Consider the following 21,290-nt stretch of genomic DNA (forward strand, 5'->3'; position numbering starts at 1 on the left):
AGCGTGGGACTGGGATTCAGATTTAGGTCTGTCCAACTCCAAACCTACGTGCCCGCCTTTGCACCCACGGCCACTCCATTCTGCCCTCCGGATTGAGCACAGGCTGGGGAGGGCACCTGGTCTTCAGAGAAAGATCCGCTCCTCTGGCTGCTCAGCTCTGAAAGGCTGCCCGGTGCTGCGCTTCTCAAAGGTCCTGCTGCTGGAGCCGTGAGAGTGTCACTTCATGGCTGCATCTGTTCTTCTTGCAGACAAGGTGCCTCAGGTCACCGTGCAGCCCCCCTCCACGGTCCAGAAGCTCGGGGGAACTGTGATCCTGGGCTGCGTGGTGGAGCCGCCGGGGATGAGCACCACCTGGCGCCTGAACGGGAGGGAACTGAACGGTTCCGATGATGCCCTGGGCGTCCTCATCACCCGCGGGACGCTCGTCATCACCGCCCTCAACAACCGCACCGTGGGACGGTACCAGTGTGTGGCCCGGATGCCTGCGGGGGCCGTGGCCAGCGTGCCAGCCACAGTGACACTAGCCAGTGAGTGCTGCTCCTTTGCTCCCCGGCCGTGGTGCGGTCTCTCCTCCTCTCTCCCAGTCTCTCTGGTCTCTGCCCTCGCCCCCTCACCATTCATACCCCCTGTCATTAGTCTTACCATAAAGGGGTCTTGATCACTGAAATGTAAAATCGCGTGTGGGAGCTGCCCAGCAGTCCCAGGGGCGGGGCGTGTGCCTTGCGAAGCCACTTTGCGAGAAGGGGACATGAGTGTCTGGGCTGAGTGTCCAGAAGGAGAGAACTTGACATGGATGAGCTGTTTCTGTGGCCCCAGAGCTGGGCCAGGCCCTGCCTTTCCACTTGGTCACTCTGTGGTTTTAGGTGGTTGTGCCAGTTGCTCACTGTCCTCCGAGCTCCATCCTCACTGCGGCTGCCGTCGGAGCACTGACAAGGCTCTGTGTGGGCTGAGCAGAGCCTGCCCACCCCACTCCTGGCCACCTGCCTCTCTCTGAGGGGCACGCACATTATACAGATGCCTGGGGTGTAAACAGCAGCACACAATGGAAAGGAAGCTGCATGACAAAGGACTCAAGAGAAGAGAAAGGAGGAAGAGATCAGGTGATGGTTTGGTCCAGGGAGGCTGCCAGGAGACGACTTCATGCTACTCTTACGTGTAATCGCCACTCGGGTCTACTCTGACCCAGGCACCACACGCACCTTACCTGGTCTGCTACCCACTGCACACGTGGCAAATGAGACTTGACTGATTAAATAAACGTCCGAGGCTGGAGAGCCCCCACCCCCACCCCCACTCTTATGTGCCAGGTCTGGAGCCGGGCTATTTAAAGAACCACCCCCCTTTCCCGGAGCCTGAAGTGTAGGGCATGGGGAAACTCTGAGATTAGTGGGGTCTGGGTTTAAACTGAGATCTTCAGAGCTTGCTCCCCTGTGACTCACTCGGCAGTGCCCCCTTCTCCCTGGCAGCCCTGCCTTGGGCTTCCACGTCACCACCATCACCACCCTGCTGGGTGAGATGTCCAGGAGGCCGTGGGTCACGCTGGGGGCCCTGGGCGGTGTGAGCCCTGGGAGGAGAGCGATGAGGGTGGGGAAGCAGAAGAGCAGAGGAGGAAAGACCCTTCTCTCCCTCTGGCTCCCAGATCCCTGAGGGGCTGCCCTCCACGGGAACAGTGGAGCAGCCCTGCCCGTTTCTCAGAAGGGAGGAAGGCAGGGTGGGTCCCCATCTCCCTCGGGGGCCAGGCCCACCAGCCTGGGCTGCATCTGGGAGCCACTCCCCAGCCTCCATGAGAGCCACTTTGTGGCAGAAGGAGCACCAGTGGATCTGCGTGCCGGCCTCGGGGGAGCAGGCCCTGGGCTCATAGCCAAGCTGTGGGTGATTGGAGGGCGCAGGAGACTTGGGTGAGGACGGGGAGGGTGCGGAGGGGCCATCTCTTCATGAAAGGAAAGGTTGAGTCAGAGCTCCACCTCCTACCATCATACTCCTCCTTTATATTTTTAATTATAGTTAAATTACATTATAGAAAGTTCTATAGAAAACAGTGTTCCTCCTGAGCCCCCATCACACAACCACTATTATCATTTTGGAGCATACCCTCCAGCTTTTCTCCAGACCCACATCTTGCACTGTTGACTACTGGACATGTGGTCTCTACCTTTTCTCCTCTTCCCCTTGACATGGTACGACAAGCATTTTGCAGTGGCCATGTGACCGTTTTAATTTTGTCTTTTTTATTGAGCGTTAAATGCATGCGGTAAAGCACACGAAGTGCGCTAATGTTCAGTGACAACCTGGCACGGTTTCCACATGTCCACACCGTGTGCCATCACTCCAGCAGGTTCCTCGTGCCCCTTCCCAGCTCACCTGCCCCACCCCAACCAGAGCGGGATCGTCGTCCCCCCTGGCCCGGGAACATCCACCAAAAGGCACTGAACCCTTTTCCCATCACCAGTCAGGTTGCTCCCAGTTGTCTGTTCTTACAAATAAGATGTGCTTTTTAGCAGCATTGGTGCCTTTGAAGGATAATGCTGCTCATCTCGGAGGGAGAGTCTATCTGCAAATGGTCAGCACATGTCCGTGAAGCGCAAAAACGCCATCACCATTCACTTGGCCTAATTAGGAGCCAGGCTGAGCCTTTCATTGTTTGGAGAAGGGGAGAGCTGGAGAGGAGGAGGTTTGCTTTGGAGCCCTCCTTGTACTTCAAGGTGTATCTGTGTGAGGGAAGACAATTTATAGCTTTATTAAAAAAAAAAAAAAAATTCCTGGCCACTTCTTCTCTAATGCTTAAAGGGATCTGCAGTTGGCAGTGAGGACAAAGGGAAGGGTTTGGTTGCAACCCAAGAAGGCACAGCGAGAGAAGAAGGGGCTTGTGCAGAAGCCAACCGAGTCTTGTTTGAAAGCCAAGAGCTATTGGCTTGTCATTTAGACATGAATCAGAAGTGAAATGTTTGGGCCTGACTAGAAGGACGGAGAGGTTCTGGAAACCGGGAGAACGGGCGTGGAGGGGTTGTGTCATGGAGAACAGGGAGTCGGTGGAGTGGGACTGCAGCCTCCCAATTTGGAGGAGGCAGCGGGAAGGCGGGAGAGGCGGGAAAAAGGGGTGCTGTCTTTGGGTTAATGCCATGGGGCATTTGGCCCAGACTCAGCAGTTAGATTAAGTTTCCGAAAGCACATTCCTGAGCAGAATGGGGGCTGTGTTTTGCTGGTTGGCTGGCGTACGAGGGAGGCTGAGCAGCAGAAGGGATTACCAAAGGCCTAGTCTGCACTTAGAAGCCAGGCTGGGCAGTGGCGTGCCGGTGTGCACGCACGCACACCCCACACAGTTCGAGACTTCCTTTTCCTCAGGCCTCCTCTGCGCATGTCCAGATGTTCATCCTCTGACAAAGCATTGGCTGTCTGGCCTACCTGGCAAGACTGCCTCCTGCATCTCAGTGAACTTCTGGAGATCACTGGGAGCTTTTGGTGATTGGGGCTAGGGCCTGGCATGAGGAATCGGGGTATGGAGAGGCCACTAGCAGAACTTTCCTGGTCCAGACCTCTTTGACCCTGATGCTGGGGGGTGGGGGTTGCACCTGGCCTTCATCCCTACCTGGTGACGTCAGCTTCTGGTCTTCAGGTAAAATTGAACCACCTGAAGAATCTCACCTGAGCACTCCTACCCTCCACCCCTGCTTGCCCTGGCCGTGTGGATAACGGCTGCCCTCGCTCTGTGGAGGTGCCTCCCCAATCTCCTCTGTAGGGAATTCTTTCCTTATCGAGCCTACATGTTGTTTGTGGTAAATCTCTCTTGCTGCTAATGCCTCACTTCAGACCACCTTATTTAATTCTTGCTTTTTGACGTGCATTTGACTTTGAGATCCTTGATTCCTTTTACCTTTCTTTTCACAAGCTTAACACCAGGAGCCAAACGCTTGACATGGCTCAAACGTTCCCACTCTGTGCACCTGAGCCAACAGCAGGAATTGCCAACGGACACCACAGTCCTCCGTCCAGGCCCCGACTCAGCCTGAGAAGGGTTCTCACAGCACAGCAGTGCTCATACCGGTTCACCAGAGCTGACATGCCTGTCACAGCCGCTTCCTGTCCCTTCCCTACAATAACCTGCCGTTCAAGTAATTACCCTACATAGTTCTTCATCTCCAGCTTTTTTCTAGTTTTTATTCCTTAATTCTCCCAATTATCCTTTCACCCCTAGTTTCCAGTCGAGGTCGGAAATAAATAGGTGGTACCTGAGTAGGAATTTTAGTCCTCAAGCTCATGTGACTTCTTAGGCTGATGCTGGTGTGATTGAGAGCGGGTCTGTCACTCCCTGCAGCTCCTCCATCGAGGCCTTCAAGCACTTAGACCAGGCACTCACTGCTGAGCTACCCTCTCTCCGGCAGCAGCAGGCGGCTGGCAGGACAGGAGGGAGTGCTCCTTCGGCAGCTCTCTCCCTGACTCTGTGCCTTTGAGGAAAGGTCAGAAGGTGACAAGGCCCTTTGTTACCATAATTTAATTCATGAATACAATGAAGAGCCAAACTGGTCTAATGGGGGGAAAAACCCAACCAAGAAACTGAAAGAAAAAAAGATACTGGATTTAAGTTCTAACTCTGACACTTTGAGTTACTGTGACTTAGAGCAAGTGACCTAATCTAGATTGTCACAGCATTGAGATGGCACAGTATATTACGTCTTCACTCTCATGGCTTTTTCTTTGAGGATCAAAGGAGAGAATATGTGATAGTAATATTTTGAAGCATTTTATACATTCCAGGCGTTTATTCATTCATCAATTTGGTCCACACACATTTGTGGAGTGTTTTCCTGCGGAGTCTCCGGGCCTGGCTGCCCAGCTCCATCCTGGGAACAGCCCTTTGGAATCCAGAGTCCAGGGGTGGCAGAGCGCCAGCCATAGCCGGAACCAAGAGAGAGGATTGCCTTCTTAGGAAGAGAGAGCTCACCAACTCCTGTGATCTTCTTTACTCCCTATGTACACCTGTTCTCCAACCTAGAGCCCCGCCTCCCAGCTGCCTGCGGCCCGCGGTGGCCCTGCCCTGCCGTCACTGCGGCCCACAGGTGCCATGTAGGCCTCTGTTGTATACTGCCGCTCGGCCTTCCAGCCAGGCCGGGCTGACCCGGCCTCCCGAATGTGAATGCCACAAACAAAAGCCTTGTCTCCATTAGCTCAGCTCCCCCCAACTCTGATTCCCATCAGACATTTCCTTGAGGTCGTCTAGGCTCTGACCCTGAGCCTAGAACAGGCCATGAAGGGCCACTGTAGACATTTCTTTCTTCAAGTCATTTCTAGCTGCCTTCATCCCTGTTTTAGTCAGAGTTCTACAGAGAAGCAGAACCAATTTTACATATATATGGAGAGAGAGAGAGAAATAGAGACAGGGAAAAAGAGAGACAGAGAAAGAGGTTTAAAGGACTGGCTCCCATGATTGTGGAGGCTGGGAAATCCATAATCCATAGGGACTCAAGACCCCCACTTGGGAAACAGCAAACCATCCGTTTCTTCAACCCTGGGTTCAGTATTTGGATGTTTTAGAGAATGGAGTCCCGAGAATTAGGGAGTGTTTAAAATTCCCAACAGGGCACCGTGAGACCTAGTCCCGATGGCTGAGGATCTCAGTCTGATGGAGAAAATCGGCTACAGAAACATGGGAGCCAAAGAGCAAGCCAGACCTCTCAGTGGCCTCACAGACATGTAAACAGAGTTTAGTGGGAGCTCAGATGAACAGTGATTCAATTGGGGGATTGAGAAAGACCCGGAGTTTGAGTTTGAAGAATGTGTGGGATACACCTTTATTTCAAATCTTTTGAGTCCTCACATACCTTCCTCTGACCTTCAACAACTAAACTCACCTCTCAGTATTGTGTACTGAGACTGAAGCCCAGGCCAGATTCTGGGATGGGGCAGATACTGGCATAGTGAGTTTAATTTCCGGTGCGTGTTTCCACGGTGAGTTCACTCGGGTCCTGAGTCTAACCACCAGGTGATTGTCGCTTTCTTGCTGCTCCTCCTATTCCCCACTCCACTCCCAACCCCCATTTCTCACTGTTTCTCCTCTCTTTTCCCTTTGGGAATACACATTTTGTGATTTAGAAAGAAACACCTTAGAGTGTTTCTTCCAGCACCACCTCTCTCCCCCAGTCCGGTTCAGCCAGCCAATGATTGCTTGACAAAACAAGAAGGAACCCTTCGTTGCAAATTGGAGAAGCATTTGTTATTGGCTTGGATGCCTCAGAGAATCCCTTTGATTTGGGATGAAGGGCTGGCTGTGGTGTGAAGAAGTGTTGGGGGAGGAAAAACCACACAGGTGTCTTCCTGAGCTGCCCCAGGAGGGCAGGGAGGCTGCAGCTCAAAGCAGGGGGCTGACGAGGGTCTCCTTTGCCGGGAGAGACAAGCAGCTCCATATGGGGTTCATAGCTGAAAAAGGAGAACTAGCTTGAGCCTAAAATTTAGCTACTTTGTACTTTGCCACTTGGACAGGAAAATCGAGAGATAGCTTAGCTTAGACCCAAAAGGTGCTAAGAAGCTTGAAATCTAAATGGGAAACGGTTAAGGAGAACCTTATATCTTTAGGCCAAAGTCATATTCACTCTTTCTGTTTTCTGCTGGATACAAGCAGAAATTCACAACTCACAAGAAGGTCCCCGATGTTCAGGTGGCACTGGCAGCGCTAATCCCATCAGACCTGGTGCAAGTGCCCAGGCAGACGTGTGGTATAAGCTCTGCTCGGGGCGCGGGGGCAGCGGCTGTCTGCCCTAAGCAGCCAGGCTTCCGATTCTCTGTTTAGCAATGGTCAATATTTGCCAAAGGAAGACTTCGAGACCATGGCGCATCGTCCACCAAGGACATTCTCAATGCATCCCACACTTCTCTTCAGTCTGTTCTTCGCACACAGCTACACGCATAAGGAAACCCCCAGGGCCATTTTCTAAGCTGTGTGTTGAGGGGAATTCTAGATCCAGCGAGCCAGAGCTGAAGGAAGGATTTCAGCAGTGCCCCCGGCCAGGGATTTCACTTTCCACAGTCAACTGCAGTCCGAAATTATTAGTGGAAAGATTCCAGAAATAAACATTTCTTGAGTTTTAAGTTGCACAGTTCTGAGTGGCATGATAAAATCTCACACGTCCTGCTCTGTCCTGCCCGTAGCGTGAATCATCCCTTCGTCCAGCATCTCCACACTGTTAGCCACTTAGTACCCACCTTGGTTATCAGATCAACTAACGCAATCTTGCAGTGCTTGTGTTCAAGTACCCCTAATTTTACTTAATAATGCCACATTTACATAACTCTCATTGCAGCATCATTATTAGGACAATTATTGTTATAATTGTTCTCTTTCATTTGTTATTGTTGTTCATAACTTAGTGTGCTTAATTTATAAATTCAGCTTTCATAACTGTGTACATACAGTCATGTGCCACTTCACAACAGGGATACATTCTGAGAAATGTGTTGTTAGCCGGTTTCATTGTTGTGCGAACATCGTAGACTGTACTTACACAAACCTGCACGGTTACAGCCTATTGCTCCTACGCTACAAGCCTGCGCAGCATGTTAGCGTACAAAACAACAGGAGAGTAAATCTAGCGCAAGAGAAAATGATGCACTCAAACATTGCGGTAAACGAGATGTCTGAGGCTGCTGCTGGCACAGCACTGCGTACTGTTTACAGCAAAACTATTTTATAGGTAGGAAGAGTACACTCTAAAATAACAATAAAAAGTATAGTAAACACTTAAACCAGTAACGGCCATTTACTATCAAGTGTTATACACTATATGTAATTGGGTGGGCTATACTGTTATACGGCTAGCAGCACAGTAGGCTTGTTTACACCAGCATTCCCCAGACACGTGAGGAAGGCGTTGAGCTATGACGTTATGACAGCTACAGTGTCTCTAGGCAATAGTGTTTTCAGCTCCATTATAATCTTAGGGACCGCTGTCATATATGCAATCTGTCGTTGACCAAAACGTTATGTGGCACAGGACTGTATAAGGAAAAAACATAGTGAATATAGGCTTCGGTACTGTCTTCGGTTCCAGGCATCCACTGGCGGTTGGGGTCTTAGAACGTATCCCCCGCAGAGAAGCGGGGAATGCTCACTAGATTGCTGGAAATCACTGGAATCCTTTAGGAAACACGATGCAAAACGATTCCTTTAAAATGAAAAAGAATCAAGAGAACAAGCGAGTCCCTCGGCTCTCCCTTTTCTGTACGTGGAAAAGTCAAGGGATTTGTACTCTGATCTTGGTTTTAGACTTTCAGCCATTTTCAGAATCTGGTAATGACCCTAAGAGCTAAAGGACAGTGAGTCTGTTCTGCAAGTGAAATGTTCACATCTAAGATAAAGGACTGCTTCTTAACAGTGAGAGAAAAATGTAAGCAAAATGAAAAGAAAAAAAAACTCACTGAGGAAAAATACAGCATTTTTTTCCTGTAGGGAAAATTGTGCTTAATTTTGAGTGACTATCTCTTCTACTTTAGAACATCGGAGGATTTCAGGGGTCGCAGACTAAGACTCAGGCTGTAGGATGATACACATGAGCCCGTCTCTGAGCCCCACTTCCATCGAGGCCCAGCCAACCCCATTTTCTCAGCTCCTCGCACTCCCCTTGTTTGGGGGATGGTGCTCCATATGCCCGCACCATCTTGCTTTCCATTCCCTTCCCCAGAAAGTTCCTCCCTCCCTGGTTTAAAAATTCCTTCTCAGTTCTCAAGACTCAGGTATCTTCTCCTTTAGGAATCTTTTCTTGAAACTTTCAACTTCCCCAGTGTCTGTGGTAGGGTCTCTTCTTCCCAGCCTCCTCACCATCCTGGGTTAGAGAACCCTCTCTTGTCCTGTCTCACTGCCTGGAGGGCAGGATATTGCCATTCTGCTGGGTGACCACGCTGCTCTGCACAGGGCCTGGTGCACAGTAGGCCTTCAGTGAATGTCTAGGAAGAAGAAGACTCTAGATTAAAATGTGTTTGAGGTTTGGAAGATCAAAAGGGCATGCAGAAAGTGAACAAAGGCTTCTTCACTAAATCCTGATATATTAAACATTTTAAGGAAGTAAATAGGAAAGAATGAAGCAAGAACTTGGGCCATAAAGATACAAAGAAATTCAGGAAGGGTTTAGAAAAACGGATGGACATGAGAAACATAGAAGGCTGTGTTTTTTTGGTTGTTGTTGTTGTTTAAAAGAGATGTTTGGAGGAAACTTTGGAACCTTTGAAGGGAGATGCCAGTGAATGTGGCTCCATGTCCCACCAGACACACTGGGGGACACTGTCCGAGGTGGTGGGTGAAGCCACCACTGCTTCAGGAATACGTGGTTCCCAGGCCTGCCGGCAGAAGTGGGCACCCCTGTGGGCTTCACTGGCCATGGGACGTGTCCCTTCCTCTCCCACCTGGAGTGCTGTTTTTAAGGGCAGGCTGAAGTGCTCATCTTCATTCCTCCTGGGCGCCTTATCCTCGCTTTCCAGTCCTCTCCCTCTTCCTGTGCAGGCTGCCTGCCTGCCAAAGACCGTGCCAGGATCCTGGATCCAGCTCTGGCTCTGATGAGCCCAGACCACCAGGATTCACATTAATTTTCCCATTGCTAAAGTTTATAGTTTATATTGAGTTGATCAGAGAAATATGTGTGATGTGGGTTGCTGGCAAGTAAATCTTTTTTTCCTTCTCTCTTTCTTCAGTGTATTTTTTCAAACCATTTCATTCCTTGGTCGAGTCCAAAAGAAACTCCCCAGTCCTGCTAACCAGCCCTGCTTCATAGCAGCACTGGAGTCAGGTAAACGAGATGGTCTACAGACATCTTCTCCGTTCATCTGGCTGCCAGACTCGGTGGAGACGTGGCTCCCACCCTTGACTTGTCTTCAGGGATTAATCACAGTTCTCATTCTCTTATGTCTTTTAAAAAAATATATTTTTAATTGGTTCAAGCCAAGAAATTCCTGAAGCATTAGGCCAGTTTATTGCAAATCATTTAATGACATTGCAAACTAGGTTCTTTTTATTTTTCTTCCTTTTTCCTCTCACACTCCTCCCTTTCTGTCTTCTCTCCTCTCCTGCCCACCTCCTGTCATGACTTTGATCTCCTGCCCTCACCCCCTGGCTCTTTAATCTCTTCTCCATCCTCAGTGTTCTCTCACTGCTCAAATCTGGGTGCAAACTCCAGCACAGCTCAAAGGAAAAGAGAGAAACCCAAGATTTAACAGCGAATATGTTTGGCATCTGCAAAGGTTTTTTTCCCCCATGGAAACTGTTTTTTATTTAAATAAAAGAGAGCATGTCTTGTTTTCATCAGAAAGTGTGTTTGAGAAATTTTATGTCATGTTTCCATGGCTGTCAGGAAAGTGCTTTGGAGCCAAAATTATTTGTGCAATAGAACAGGCAGGAAAAAAAAATCCCAAAGAGAGCAAATATATTTACCCACTCACCCTGCCTGCAAAGAGAGGGGCAGTTCTCACTCCACCAACCTCCTTTCTACATTTCCTCAGGAGGTGCAGGCGCCCTGCCCTGGGCTGGAACGCTGGTGGAGGTGGGACACCCTCTGGCGAATTGTCCTGCTTTGTGTGCTGTTTTATGTCTGTCCATTAGAGTAAAGCTCGCTGGATTAGGACCTGTGTCTTGTCTTCTCGGTGTCTTCTTCAATGCCTGGCATAATAGATCACCTCCAGCTCCTGGCTGGCTAATGGCTGTCTCCATGACGCCTGGAGGGGTGGTCTTGTGCCGAATGCTGACTACAGAATATCCTGATTTTGTCCAGCCTCGTGGGTTACAGTGGGTTTGGTTTCAGTGGTCTGTGTGCCAGGGCAACCGACTGGCAAAAGGCTTAGTCACTACCCAGGATGTGTGGTTTCTGAGCTGCCTGCCTGTGCCCCAGCAAACCCCAGCCACTCACCAGGAGCTGTGCTTTCTGACCGAAGGGAAGCACTGTCAGCCTCCAGTCTCTACGCTGCCTCTGGAATTGATTCTCTAGCAAAGCACTTTCATTTCAGAGGACCGATCTTGGGGTCACGCCTGGGCTGGAGGTCAGTGTGGTGGTTCTCTGCCCATCAGTGAAGCAGCCCGAGGCGCTAGCAAGCTTCTGCATGGCCAGAGGCCACACGGGAGGCAGTGCCCGGGACCCCTCCCCTTCTCCAACCCCACTTCCAAGTCTGTCTGTAGGGCAGTGAGCCACAGGCTCTGCCCGAGAATGCTCTTAGGAGCTTTGCTTCCCTTGCACTTTTCCAAATTCAAGAAGGGACTCAGGTGCAGGGAGGGTCCGTGGGGTCAGCACTGAGGAGAATGCTTTGTTAGAGCAGAGCCTTCTGTGCTGTGAAACGTTAGCCACACATGCAACAAGCCACCACAGGACAAGTCAAGACCTGGAGCCATGAGAAGTGGGGAGTAGAATTATAAGTCAGCCCAGAAACTTGCCGATGGCCACGAGGCTACGGAGCCGTCCTGGCAGCATTGCCAAGGGAAGGAACCGCTCCACTGGGTGCCCCCGCAATCTGGTGGATCCCATCCAAGCCTCAGTGAATGAGTGCAGGCTTGCCTGGTGATTCCTGAGAGCAGACGGGGGGGGTGGTGGGGGGGGTGGGGGGCAGGACTGACTGTACGGGAGAAATGCCTGGGTGGGTAGAAAGCCAGTTGTTTAAGGTGAGCTCGTAGAGAGGAGGATGTTGGTAACTCCATGCAGCCCCAGCCTACGGCACTATTTTACCTGACTTCTTACACAGAATTGAACTTTTATTTGCAGCCTAAGTGAGGGCCCAGGGAAAAGAGGTGGCGTGAGGAACCTTCCTGACTGTGATCCTTAAGCTTAAGGATTACACGCGGGCACACTGCTGAGGCGCACAGCACCTGTCAGTGGGTGTGTGAGTTCCATGGAAGTCAGGGAGCTGGGCCTATGATTAAGATTGGACACTTCTGCACTATGAGAAGGCATGAACATGCACCAAATATTGTAGTTTCATTCATAGCTCTACTGAGCCTCTCACTAAATAAAGGAAAGACTGAATCCAGAAGGTGGTGAGAAAGGAATTGCAAAGGGGCTCAAGATAAAACTTACCAATCGTGTTTTCTCCTATGACCCTGGCGATGGCAGCCAGGCCCACGTGCCTCTCGATGTCTTTTACTTGCCTTTTCTAACCCTGGCTGGCTTGTCTGATGCACCCTGTAAGTGTGAAGAGGAAACATGGGGCACATCACATGATCTGTTTGAACAAATCCCTGCAGTCTGTGCATCTAAGGTCCCAGGGAAGAGACAGAGCAGAAGATACATGGTCCCTGAAGAAATTGAACACATAGAAGGCAGGGAAGTGAGCAAAGTTCTGTTTGGAACCTAAATGAGTATGGGCTTCCACTGAAAGCACAGCATTTTGTGGAATGTAAGGAAGGTCAGGAATCTCCAGGGTGGCCCCAGTGACTAGGGCTTCTGACCTGCTGAGAGCCAGGAAACAAGAGCGAGCCCATGGGCGTCTGATTAGTGCAGACAAGTTAATAAAATAGCTGGAGTACACAAAGAGAGGATGCAAAAGCGGGTCTGAGGGAAGGCATAAGAGGATTAAAGCTGCAAAAACAATCCAGTAATGGATTTCTCAAACACACCAGCCAACAGGCAAGGACAGGTGTCCTGTCAAACCATTTCCTGGTGAAACCTGATCCATCCTTCTGACTCAGGGCCTGCTCACCTCATTTGTAACTGAAGGGCCTGCCCCTGACTCCCAGTGGGGCTCTCTGAGCAGCCCGGAGACTGGCCAGGAAGCCAACTTTGCAGACAAAGGGGCCAGGGACAGGCTGCTTTCCTTCACATGCAGGCAACTGCATCTCTCTGCATCTGCCTCGCCTGGCGGCTGACGAGGCTGGCACTGCGCATGAAGCTTCACCCATCTCTGTCCTTCTCCCTACCCCAAAACACTAGAAAGGGTGCTCTGATTTTCAAGTCGGTCATCACTTCATTACTCTGTCTTTGATCCCTTAGTGAAACTCAACTTTTGCTCCAGCAGCCAATTTGAGAGTTTGTCTAGTGAAGCAACAGCTAAGGCTTGCGTTTAGGAGGCACAGGGAGGGGACAGGGCCAAGGACTAAACTTCTGCTTATTTGTTCTGACACCAGGAAGGTTTGCCTGCCAGTCGACCCCCGTGGGGAGCTGGGTGCCCAGCTGGGTGTCCTCGGTCCTGCCTGCATGGCTGTTGTGCACATGTTGGCATCAGAACAGAGGGCTGTCTGGCCACATGGCTGACCGGTGCCCAGCTTTGTGCCTCCCCCACTGCACAGCCTCCTGTCTCCAGCCCAGCAGTTGTCAGAGGTGCAGAGGGTGCCAAGAGGGGCTTAAGGAGGGCCTGGTATTTCTGGGGCTGGGTGGGTGAGGGGGTTGCACGGAGGAGCGTGCTCTGCTCCTGCCTGGATAAGCCTGCAATTGCCATGGGGCAGGAGCCCAGGCCATTAAGATGGTGATGGCATTCTGGTGCCAGACTCCTTTCAGTTGCTCACGCCTTTCTTGCAAAATGATCTGTTAGGTTTAAATATATTCTTGCTCAAGGCAAATTTCCTTGGAATGAGGTAAAGATAAGGGGGAGGGTAGGAAAAAACTCAAAAACTCTTAGTGGAGTATTTTTAGATATATTAGACCATTGAAGGGAGTGCTTCTTAATGATGGGGGAATTTTCCAGATGCCCTTGAGCTCACAATACTCAGAGCTCACTCTGTGGGGCACCTCCTGGCTTGACAGGTACACGTGCCCTGTGTTGAGAACTCCAAGGCCTCGGCATCGTTTAAGTGCCTGGCTTTGGAAAGCAGTAGCCATATTTAGCTAGAACACACTGAGCACAGGCAATCCTCCCCTTCCCACAGTCCATATCGCCCTTCTCTCTGAGAGGAAGTGCCTCCTATGTCTTGGCGGAGAGGCTCACCCAGGACTGGGCTGTCATTTATGGGGCCCAGTGCAAAATGACAATGCAGGGTCCCTTGTTCAAACATGATGAAGAATTTCAAGATGGTGACAGCAGAGCATTAAACCAAGCATGGACCCCAAGCTCGGGGCCCTGTACAACTGGGCATGTTACACGCCCATGAAGCTGGCCTTGGGCTCAGCCTTCTTCCAATGCAGGGGTTCTCAACGTGTGGGTCGCGACCCCTTTCGGGGTCGAATGACCCTTTCACAGGGGTCGCCTAAGACCATCGGAAAACACATATATAATTACATATTGTTTTTGTGATTAATCACTATGCTTTATTTATGTTCAATTTGTAACAATGAAATTGGGGCTCACCACAACATGAGGAACTGTATTAAAGGGTCGCGGCATTAGGAAGGTTGAGAACCACTCTTCCAATGTATTCAATGAGAATTAGCGAGCATCTGCTATATTCTGCATACTGGGCAGTGGGGCTTGGGGTTGGAGGCGTGGAGTGGAAAATAGACTGCTCACTAGAAATTTACAGTTTAGTTAGGGTCAGATATCATGCACACAAAATTAAATAATGATGAGATCATTCTTCTAAAGCCCAGAAGGCCTTAAACAAGTAATGGGCTTTCTCAGAAAGCACTTTCAGTCACCCACCCAAAGGAAGGGGTCGGGAGGCTGGCCTTCCTCGATCCACAGGCATCACGTGGTGGGACTGGAGAATGAAGTGGAGTAAGAGAAATGAATTGGGCAGGCTGTCATTGGTTTTGCCACGCCACTCCATGGACAGCAGCACGCATGTCTTACTCCGCATTTATTGGACCTATTTTACCTCTTTCCTGTGACCCCGGAAATAACCTCTCAAGGAACGTTCTATTTTCAAAATGGCCACACTTAGAGAAAAGGTTGGCCACACTTGGATAAAAGGTTCATAGGACATGGGCCGTGCTAGGCCTTATCCTTGAGCTCACAATGTAGCCAACTCAACTAGCACATCTGAGTTCACAGGCAACAAACGGGCTCCTTGTACCTGATGGAGGGGCCAGCTCTGAGATGGTCATTTAATCAGTCATTCAACATCACTGGGCATCTACTTGGCCAGGCCTAGGTTAGGTTCAGAAAACATGTATGAAGATTTGGCCCTGCCCCTAAACGGCTCACAATCTGATATAGTGATCAAAGGGACAAGGATCCTTTCATAGAAACAGAAGGGCCCTCCTGCCCTGGCTTGACTTGGCTTGACTGAGACTTCTGGAAAGTTCCATTGAGTGGGAACCTCCTGAGCCGGCTGAGTGCCTCAGTCACCAGGCTCTCCTTTGGCGACAGTAGTTCGTTTTTAGTAATTATCTCTCCTCTCAGACACCTGACTCCCCCTGCTCCGATGGCCTTCTCTGGGTCTCCAGTGGAAACAACAGCAGCAGGTGGTGTTGTGGTCAGCAGTCAGTGAGGGTGCCTCGAGGGTGTTTTCTAAGTCCCATTATGAAGAGTGGGTAAACACTAGTATTCTCATCTCTCTTATCTTCCTCTCCATCCATCTTATTTCCTCTCTCAAGTTAAATTCAGTGACAGTTCTGAAAACCGAATTTGGAATGTGGTTTTGTTGCACAAATGGCCCATTCTGTTCAGCAGCATCAGTGATTCGGTTCCTACAGAGACAGTTTTGTGGTTTGGACTCTTGGATTGATTGGGAAGCATCCGGCTCATGTTCCAGATGGACCTCTATCCTCTCTCAGCTTAGATCCCAGTCTTCCTGCCAGCGTGCCAAGCCAGGAGAGAGCCACTGTGCTGCCAGGGGCTGCAGCCCGGGGTCAGGGCCCTCAGCTCCCCCGTATTCCCCTGCCATTAAGCCACACCAGGGAGACCCCTCTTTGCCTTAGAAACCCTAGGGGCATCCACAGCTCCCCACCCCAGCCCTGAGAAGGTATTAGCCATGATGTATAGCAAGCATGTCAAACTCAGAGGCTAACATGGCCCACATGAATGAGGTGTGCGGCCCACAGGCCATGAGTTTGACATGCTTGATGTGGAGTATAGCTCCCGGGTAGCAGGAACAATCCCAGTTAGAACCATGCTTGGTAACCGAGCGAAATCCTGGGCCTCTCACATTTCACTGTGGATGTCTGAGAAGAACCAGGGAAGGCTGTTCTCGAACTGGAGGAGACATCAGCATTCTCTTTTGTTGTTCCCTCTGAGCTCTGCCAGGACATTTGTGCCTTGTCCCTGACCAGGTTTAGTAGGGCCGGTGGGCCTGGTCAGCTTGCCCCCATGTCTCAGTGTAACAGAGAGTCTGGTCCGAATCACAGGCTCCACCTGAAGGAATCTCCATGTCCACCCCCACCCTGCAGCTCATATGTACCAAGTTGAACTCCAATGCAGTGATGAAGGCCACACATCCTTTAAACTCCCCTAGACAACAAAAGGTAGAGGAAAGACTCACAGAGAGCCCCCAATGGGAGGTTTTACAGCTGTTTATTGAGACTAAAGACACCGAGACACCCTGGAACATTTCATGTCTCTTCCATCGAAGCCCAACCGGCACCCCCCCCCCCCCCTTCTCTCCACAGATCTCCAGGACTTCAAGTTAGACGTGCAGCATGTGATTGAAGTAGATGAGGGGAACACAGCGGTCATTGCCTGCCACCTTCCTGAGAGCCACCCAAAAGCCCAGGTCCGATACAGCGTCAAACAGGAGTGGCTGGAGGCATCCAGAGGTGAGCAAGCAGGAGCCCAGAGGCCAAGGCCGGGGGGAAGCTGGCCACCCCTGTCTTCGGCCTTGATATTTAGCCCTGTGGGATCCTGAAGGGACTGGCTCCTGTTATGGAGGTCTTCCGCCCTGTCTGAGGAATGTCTTTGCTCTTGGAGGCACTGGATGATGTTGCTAAGCTGCGCCATTTCATCAGGGCTGTCAGCATAGGTTCCAGATTTCCCCCACGTGAGCTCCCGGCCACCAGGCCGACACAGAAAGGCTGCCGACAAACCCAGCTGCCCCTGCAGCTGCAGCTGCAGTGCGGGAGGTGGAGCTCGTCCCCACACAGCAGAGCCGTCTTCTTATGGAACTTGAGTTTTTCCCTGTCCCCATTTTCCTGGTAATGCAGCCCTCTGGGGGAGGGGGGAGGGGGGAGGCGAGCTGTGGTCCCCCGAGTACCAGTTGGGGGAACAGGAAGCTTCATCCACAACTGACCCTGTACGCTAGGCCAAGTAGACCCTACTGACTGGACCCCACAGCTCAAAATGTGTAACTTTAAAAACATACACATTTTAAAATATTTTATTAACTTTTTCTGGTTATGAAAGGAATGTATGTTCACTATAGAAAATACAGAAAACTGTTTTCTGGAAGGGTAAAGACCCGAGTCCTGCCCCTCGAAATACGTGGAGACTGCGGGAAGAACATCGGTCTGCACCGTCCCCAGCGGGAGCCTGGAATGGCCCCTAGAGCAGTGATGGCGAACCTTTTGAGCTCAGCGTGTCAGCATTTTGAAAAATCCTAACTTAACTCTGGTGCCGTGTCACATACAGAATTTTTTTGATATTTGCAACCATAGTAAAACAAAGATTTATATTTTTGATATTTATTTTATATATTTAAATGCCATTTAACAAAGAAAAATCAACCAAAAAAATGAGTTTGTGTGTCACCTCTGACACACGTGTCATAGGTTCGCCATCACTGCCCTAGAGGAAGCCTGCCCAGCCCACAGGGGCCAGAGCTTCTCCCTATTCTGTCTGATATTTGCCTAAGTAGCTCATCCCCAGGGGCAGGCCGGTGCCAGGCTTAGTGAGCCCGGGTATAGGGACACCCCGACTCCCAGGGCAGGCCACCAGGAGCTTGGAGTGGAGGGCCGGTGGTTCGCCTACCAGGAAGCTGGACATCACTGGTGTGTCCAGCAGCGTGAGCCGATCTCCTGCTGAGAGAAGCTGAGCCCAGCCCTGCCCCCCCCCCCTCAGCCCCCCTGACACCCCCTGGCCCAGGGCACACAGCCCAGCAGGCCAGTGATGCAGAGGGGAGAGCTTCCGCAGTGTTCATGGAGAGCGTGGGTTTGGAGTCAGAATGTTCTCCCCGTTGCAGAAATTCAGTAGTGAGGTGGCTCAGAGCTGCGACTGACAGACGATGGCAGGTTCTGAAGTGAAAGCCCACCCTCCTGTGGGAATGACCTCTTAGCTCCCAGGGGTGCATCAGGGCCCCTCGAGCCTGAGAGCGGCCGAGGCAGCACCCGTTGGGCCACTTTACAAATAAGGGAACCCAATCTGTGAGGTTATGACCTTGCCCAGGATCACACCGTCAGTACAGGCAGGTCCAATGCCTTGAGTCCAGGTCTGGCCGGTCCCATGTCCTGCTGCCTTTCGCCAGCTTCCTGACGTGTAAAATGCTCTTCCACAAATCTGTGGACTGACCTGGGGGGAGTTACCAGCCGGTTAGCTGGTTCCTTAGTTGTTTCGTCCCCCTGGCTTCCAGGTTTTATGGGAGAAGAGCACTTGGGGTGGGCTTGCTGGGACTCAGGTGCACATCTCGGCTCCTGCCCCGCCCATTTGTGGGAGCTGTTGGGTGTAGTGCTTTAGGCCCAAACTCACCCATGTTCCCTTCCTGTTCTTTCCTCAGGTAACTACCTGATCATGCCCTCGGGGAACCTCCAGATCGTGAACGCCAGCCAGGAGGACGAGGGGATGTACAAGTGCGCCGCCTACAACCCGGTCACCGAAGAAGTGAAGACCTCGGGCTCCAGTGACCGGCTGCGCGTGCGCCGTAAGGAGTGGGGCCTCCCTGGTAGAGGGAGGGGCCTGGGCTCCAGCTTTGTGTTCCCGAGGTGGGGGGTGAGGGTTGTGGGGCTCCAGCTAGTGCAGTGGTTCTCAACCTTCCTAATGCCTCGACCCTTTAATACAGTTCCTCATGTCGTGGTGACCCCCAATTTCATTGTTACAAATTGAACATAATTAAGCATAGTGATTAATCACAAAACAATATGTCATTATATATGTGTTTTCCGATGGTCTTGGGCGACCCCTGTGAAAGGGATCCTCCACACCAAGTCCTGGTCCCACACGCTGTCCTTCCCCTCCTCGCCCTCCAGGCTCCACGGCCGAGGCCGCCCGCATCATCTATCCCCCAGAGGCCCAGACCATCATCGTCACGAAAGGCCACAGTCTCATCCTGGAGTGTGTGGCCAGTGGGATCCCGCCTCCGCGGGTCACCTGGGCCAAGGATGGGTCCAGTGTCTCGGGTTATAACAAGACGCGCTTCCTGCTGAGCAACCTCCTCATCGACACCACCAGCGAGGAGGACTCGGGGACCTACCGCTGCATGGCCGACAACGGGGTCGGGGAGCCTGGGGCGGCGGCCATTCTCTACAACGTCCAGGTGTTTGGTGAGTGTCTCCTGCAGACCTTCTTCTCCTTGACCTTCCCTTTGGTCTGCTTGGCCTGTCTAGAAGCTCCTAACCCCAGCTCAGGGTCACGTCCCTTCTGAGAGGTCACGTGCCGAGTGAGTGACAGGAGCACTGAGAGGTGGAGGTCCTGGATCCCAGGGACTAGGGTAGAGGGCTGACTGCCCCTCGGTGCCGTTTCCTGCTGTGGCTCTGGTGGCGGAGACGGAGGCCTTCCCTTTCCTCTGTCAACAGCCAGGGGAAAGGGGGAGCCTTCCTGACTACAGAGCCCCCCCCCCCCCCCCCCCCCCCCCGGCCGCCCCAGCCTGCCTGGCACGGATGGGGAGACTCCGCCTCTCTCACACCTGCTCTGGTTTCCCGGCAGAACCCCCCGAGGTCACTGTGGAGCTGTCCCAGCTGGTCATCCCGTGGGGCCAGAGTGCCAAGCTCACCTGTGAGGTGCGCGGGAACCCCCCGCCCTCAGTGCTGTGGCTGAGGAACGCCGTGCCCCTCACCCCCAGCCAGCGCCTCCGACTGTCCCGTAGGGCCTTGCGCGTGGTCAGCGTGGGGCCTGAGGACGAGGGCGTCTACCAGTGCATGGCCGAGAACGAAGTTGGCAGTGCCCACGCCGTGGTCCAGCTGAGGACCGCCAGGCCAGGTGAGTGCAGCACGAGGGCCGAGAGTGGAGTGAATACTCACAGAACCCTTCTCTCCAAGGGAATCTAAAATAGAACCCCGATGTGTAAAACCAATAAAAGTGGCTTTCAGTTGTAAGTTCAAATTTATATTAACTTATTAAAAAGAAGTGCAGGTTTTCACTAGTGAAAATGACCCATTTAGCTGTTGTATTATAATTTAAAAATATAATTTAATCGTTTTGTAGAATCTGTGGGTTCATGGGGTTCCATGGAACCCAGTCTGACAAACCCTGCTCTGGAGCAAAGGAAAGCAATTGTATTGTTAGCTTGATTCATTTCCATTGACACCTGTAGCGACTGAGCAGTTACTGTGCTCAACACTGGACTAGGTAGCCTGGGGAATACAGAGAAACACAACACAGAATTAGCCTCAAGAATTTTTTCATGGAAGAGATAGAATATGCAGAGGAAATAGTTGGAGAAAAATACAATGACAGAGAATGAAATGCTAAACCGTCATTGTCAGATGCCAACCTCCCGTGGGGCAGGCAGAGTCCGTGGACGCTCCCTGAAGGAAGTGTTGCCCTGGCTCCTCAGATTCTCAGGGGCATTTACAGTTGGCTTTCCATCTCCTGTTTCCAGGTCATTGCAGTGAAGGAAAAGGCCCATGTGTGCCGAGTGCTAAGGCTCCCCAGTGTGGGGCATGCCCCCAGCCCCAGGGTTAGGCATGAGAAAGGGGGCACAGGGTTCCTGCACCCCAGGAGCAAATAGATAGTTCACTTCAGATGTGGAGTCCGGAACACAAACAGGTTGCAGATACGCTTGCCTGTCATGCCTGGGCCATGGCAAGAAGCCTGGACGTGGGCACCAGACTGCCTTTCCCTACTGGAGGGCAGGGACATGACCCTTTCTCCCGTGGAGCCTGTTGAGTGGGCTGATGGCCATGTCAGTCCTGCCCTGAGGGCTCTTCCTGCCCGGCAGGTCTTCTCTCAGCTCAGCAGGTGACCAGAGGACGAACACCCTCTCCTTCCCTTCTCTTTCCTGCTCCAGGCACAACCCTGAGGCCAAGGCCCGATGCTAAGCTGGACACTGCTACACCTCCCGTGCCACCCTCTAGACCAAGAAGCCCCGACCATATGGTGAAGGGGCACCCAGGGCTCCCGAGGCCTCCAACGTCAGTGCAGCCAGCTTCCCCGCAGTGCCCTGGAGAGAAAGGGCAGGTGGCGCCCGCCGAGGCACCCGTCATCCTCAGCTCACCCAGGACCTCCAAGACTGACTCTTACGAGCTCGTGTGGCGGCCACGGAATGAGGGTGGCAGCCGGGCACCGATCCTCTACTATGAGGTGAAACACCGCAAGGTATGGTGCCTGGCATTGTGCCCACCTCGTCTCAGGCTGGGCGGGGGTCTCTGTTATCTCTC

The 21,290-nt window shown here is 51.9% G+C and overlaps 1 protein-coding gene across 5 annotated transcripts in view; it reads left to right on the plus strand.

Annotated features, from left to right (window-relative positions):
- BOC (BOC cell adhesion associated, oncogene regulated) overlaps positions 1-21,290 on the plus strand; it is a 71,642-nt gene that overhangs the window by 38,245 nt on the left and 12,107 nt on the right. For all 5 annotated transcript variants that reach the window (XM_070406197.1, XM_070406202.1, XM_070406201.1 and 2 more), the window contains 6 exons: positions 249-527; positions 16,437-16,583; positions 18,473-18,616; positions 18,942-19,235; positions 19,618-19,890; positions 20,921-21,228. In XM_070406197.1, the coding sequence (XP_070262298.1) occupies positions 249-527; positions 16,437-16,583; positions 18,473-18,616; positions 18,942-19,235; positions 19,618-19,890; positions 20,921-21,228 (1,445 nt within the window). The remainder of the gene's footprint in view (positions 1-248; positions 528-16,436; positions 16,584-18,472; positions 18,617-18,941; positions 19,236-19,617; positions 19,891-20,920; positions 21,229-21,290) is intronic.

Source organism: Myotis yumanensis, unplaced genomic scaffold (genome assembly GCF_028538775.1).
Source record: "Myotis yumanensis isolate MYYU_CA2020_CCGP unplaced genomic scaffold, mMyoYum1.0.hap1 SCAF_2, whole genome shotgun sequence".
Classification (NCBI taxonomy): domain Eukaryota; kingdom Metazoa; phylum Chordata; class Mammalia; order Chiroptera; family Vespertilionidae; genus Myotis; species Myotis yumanensis.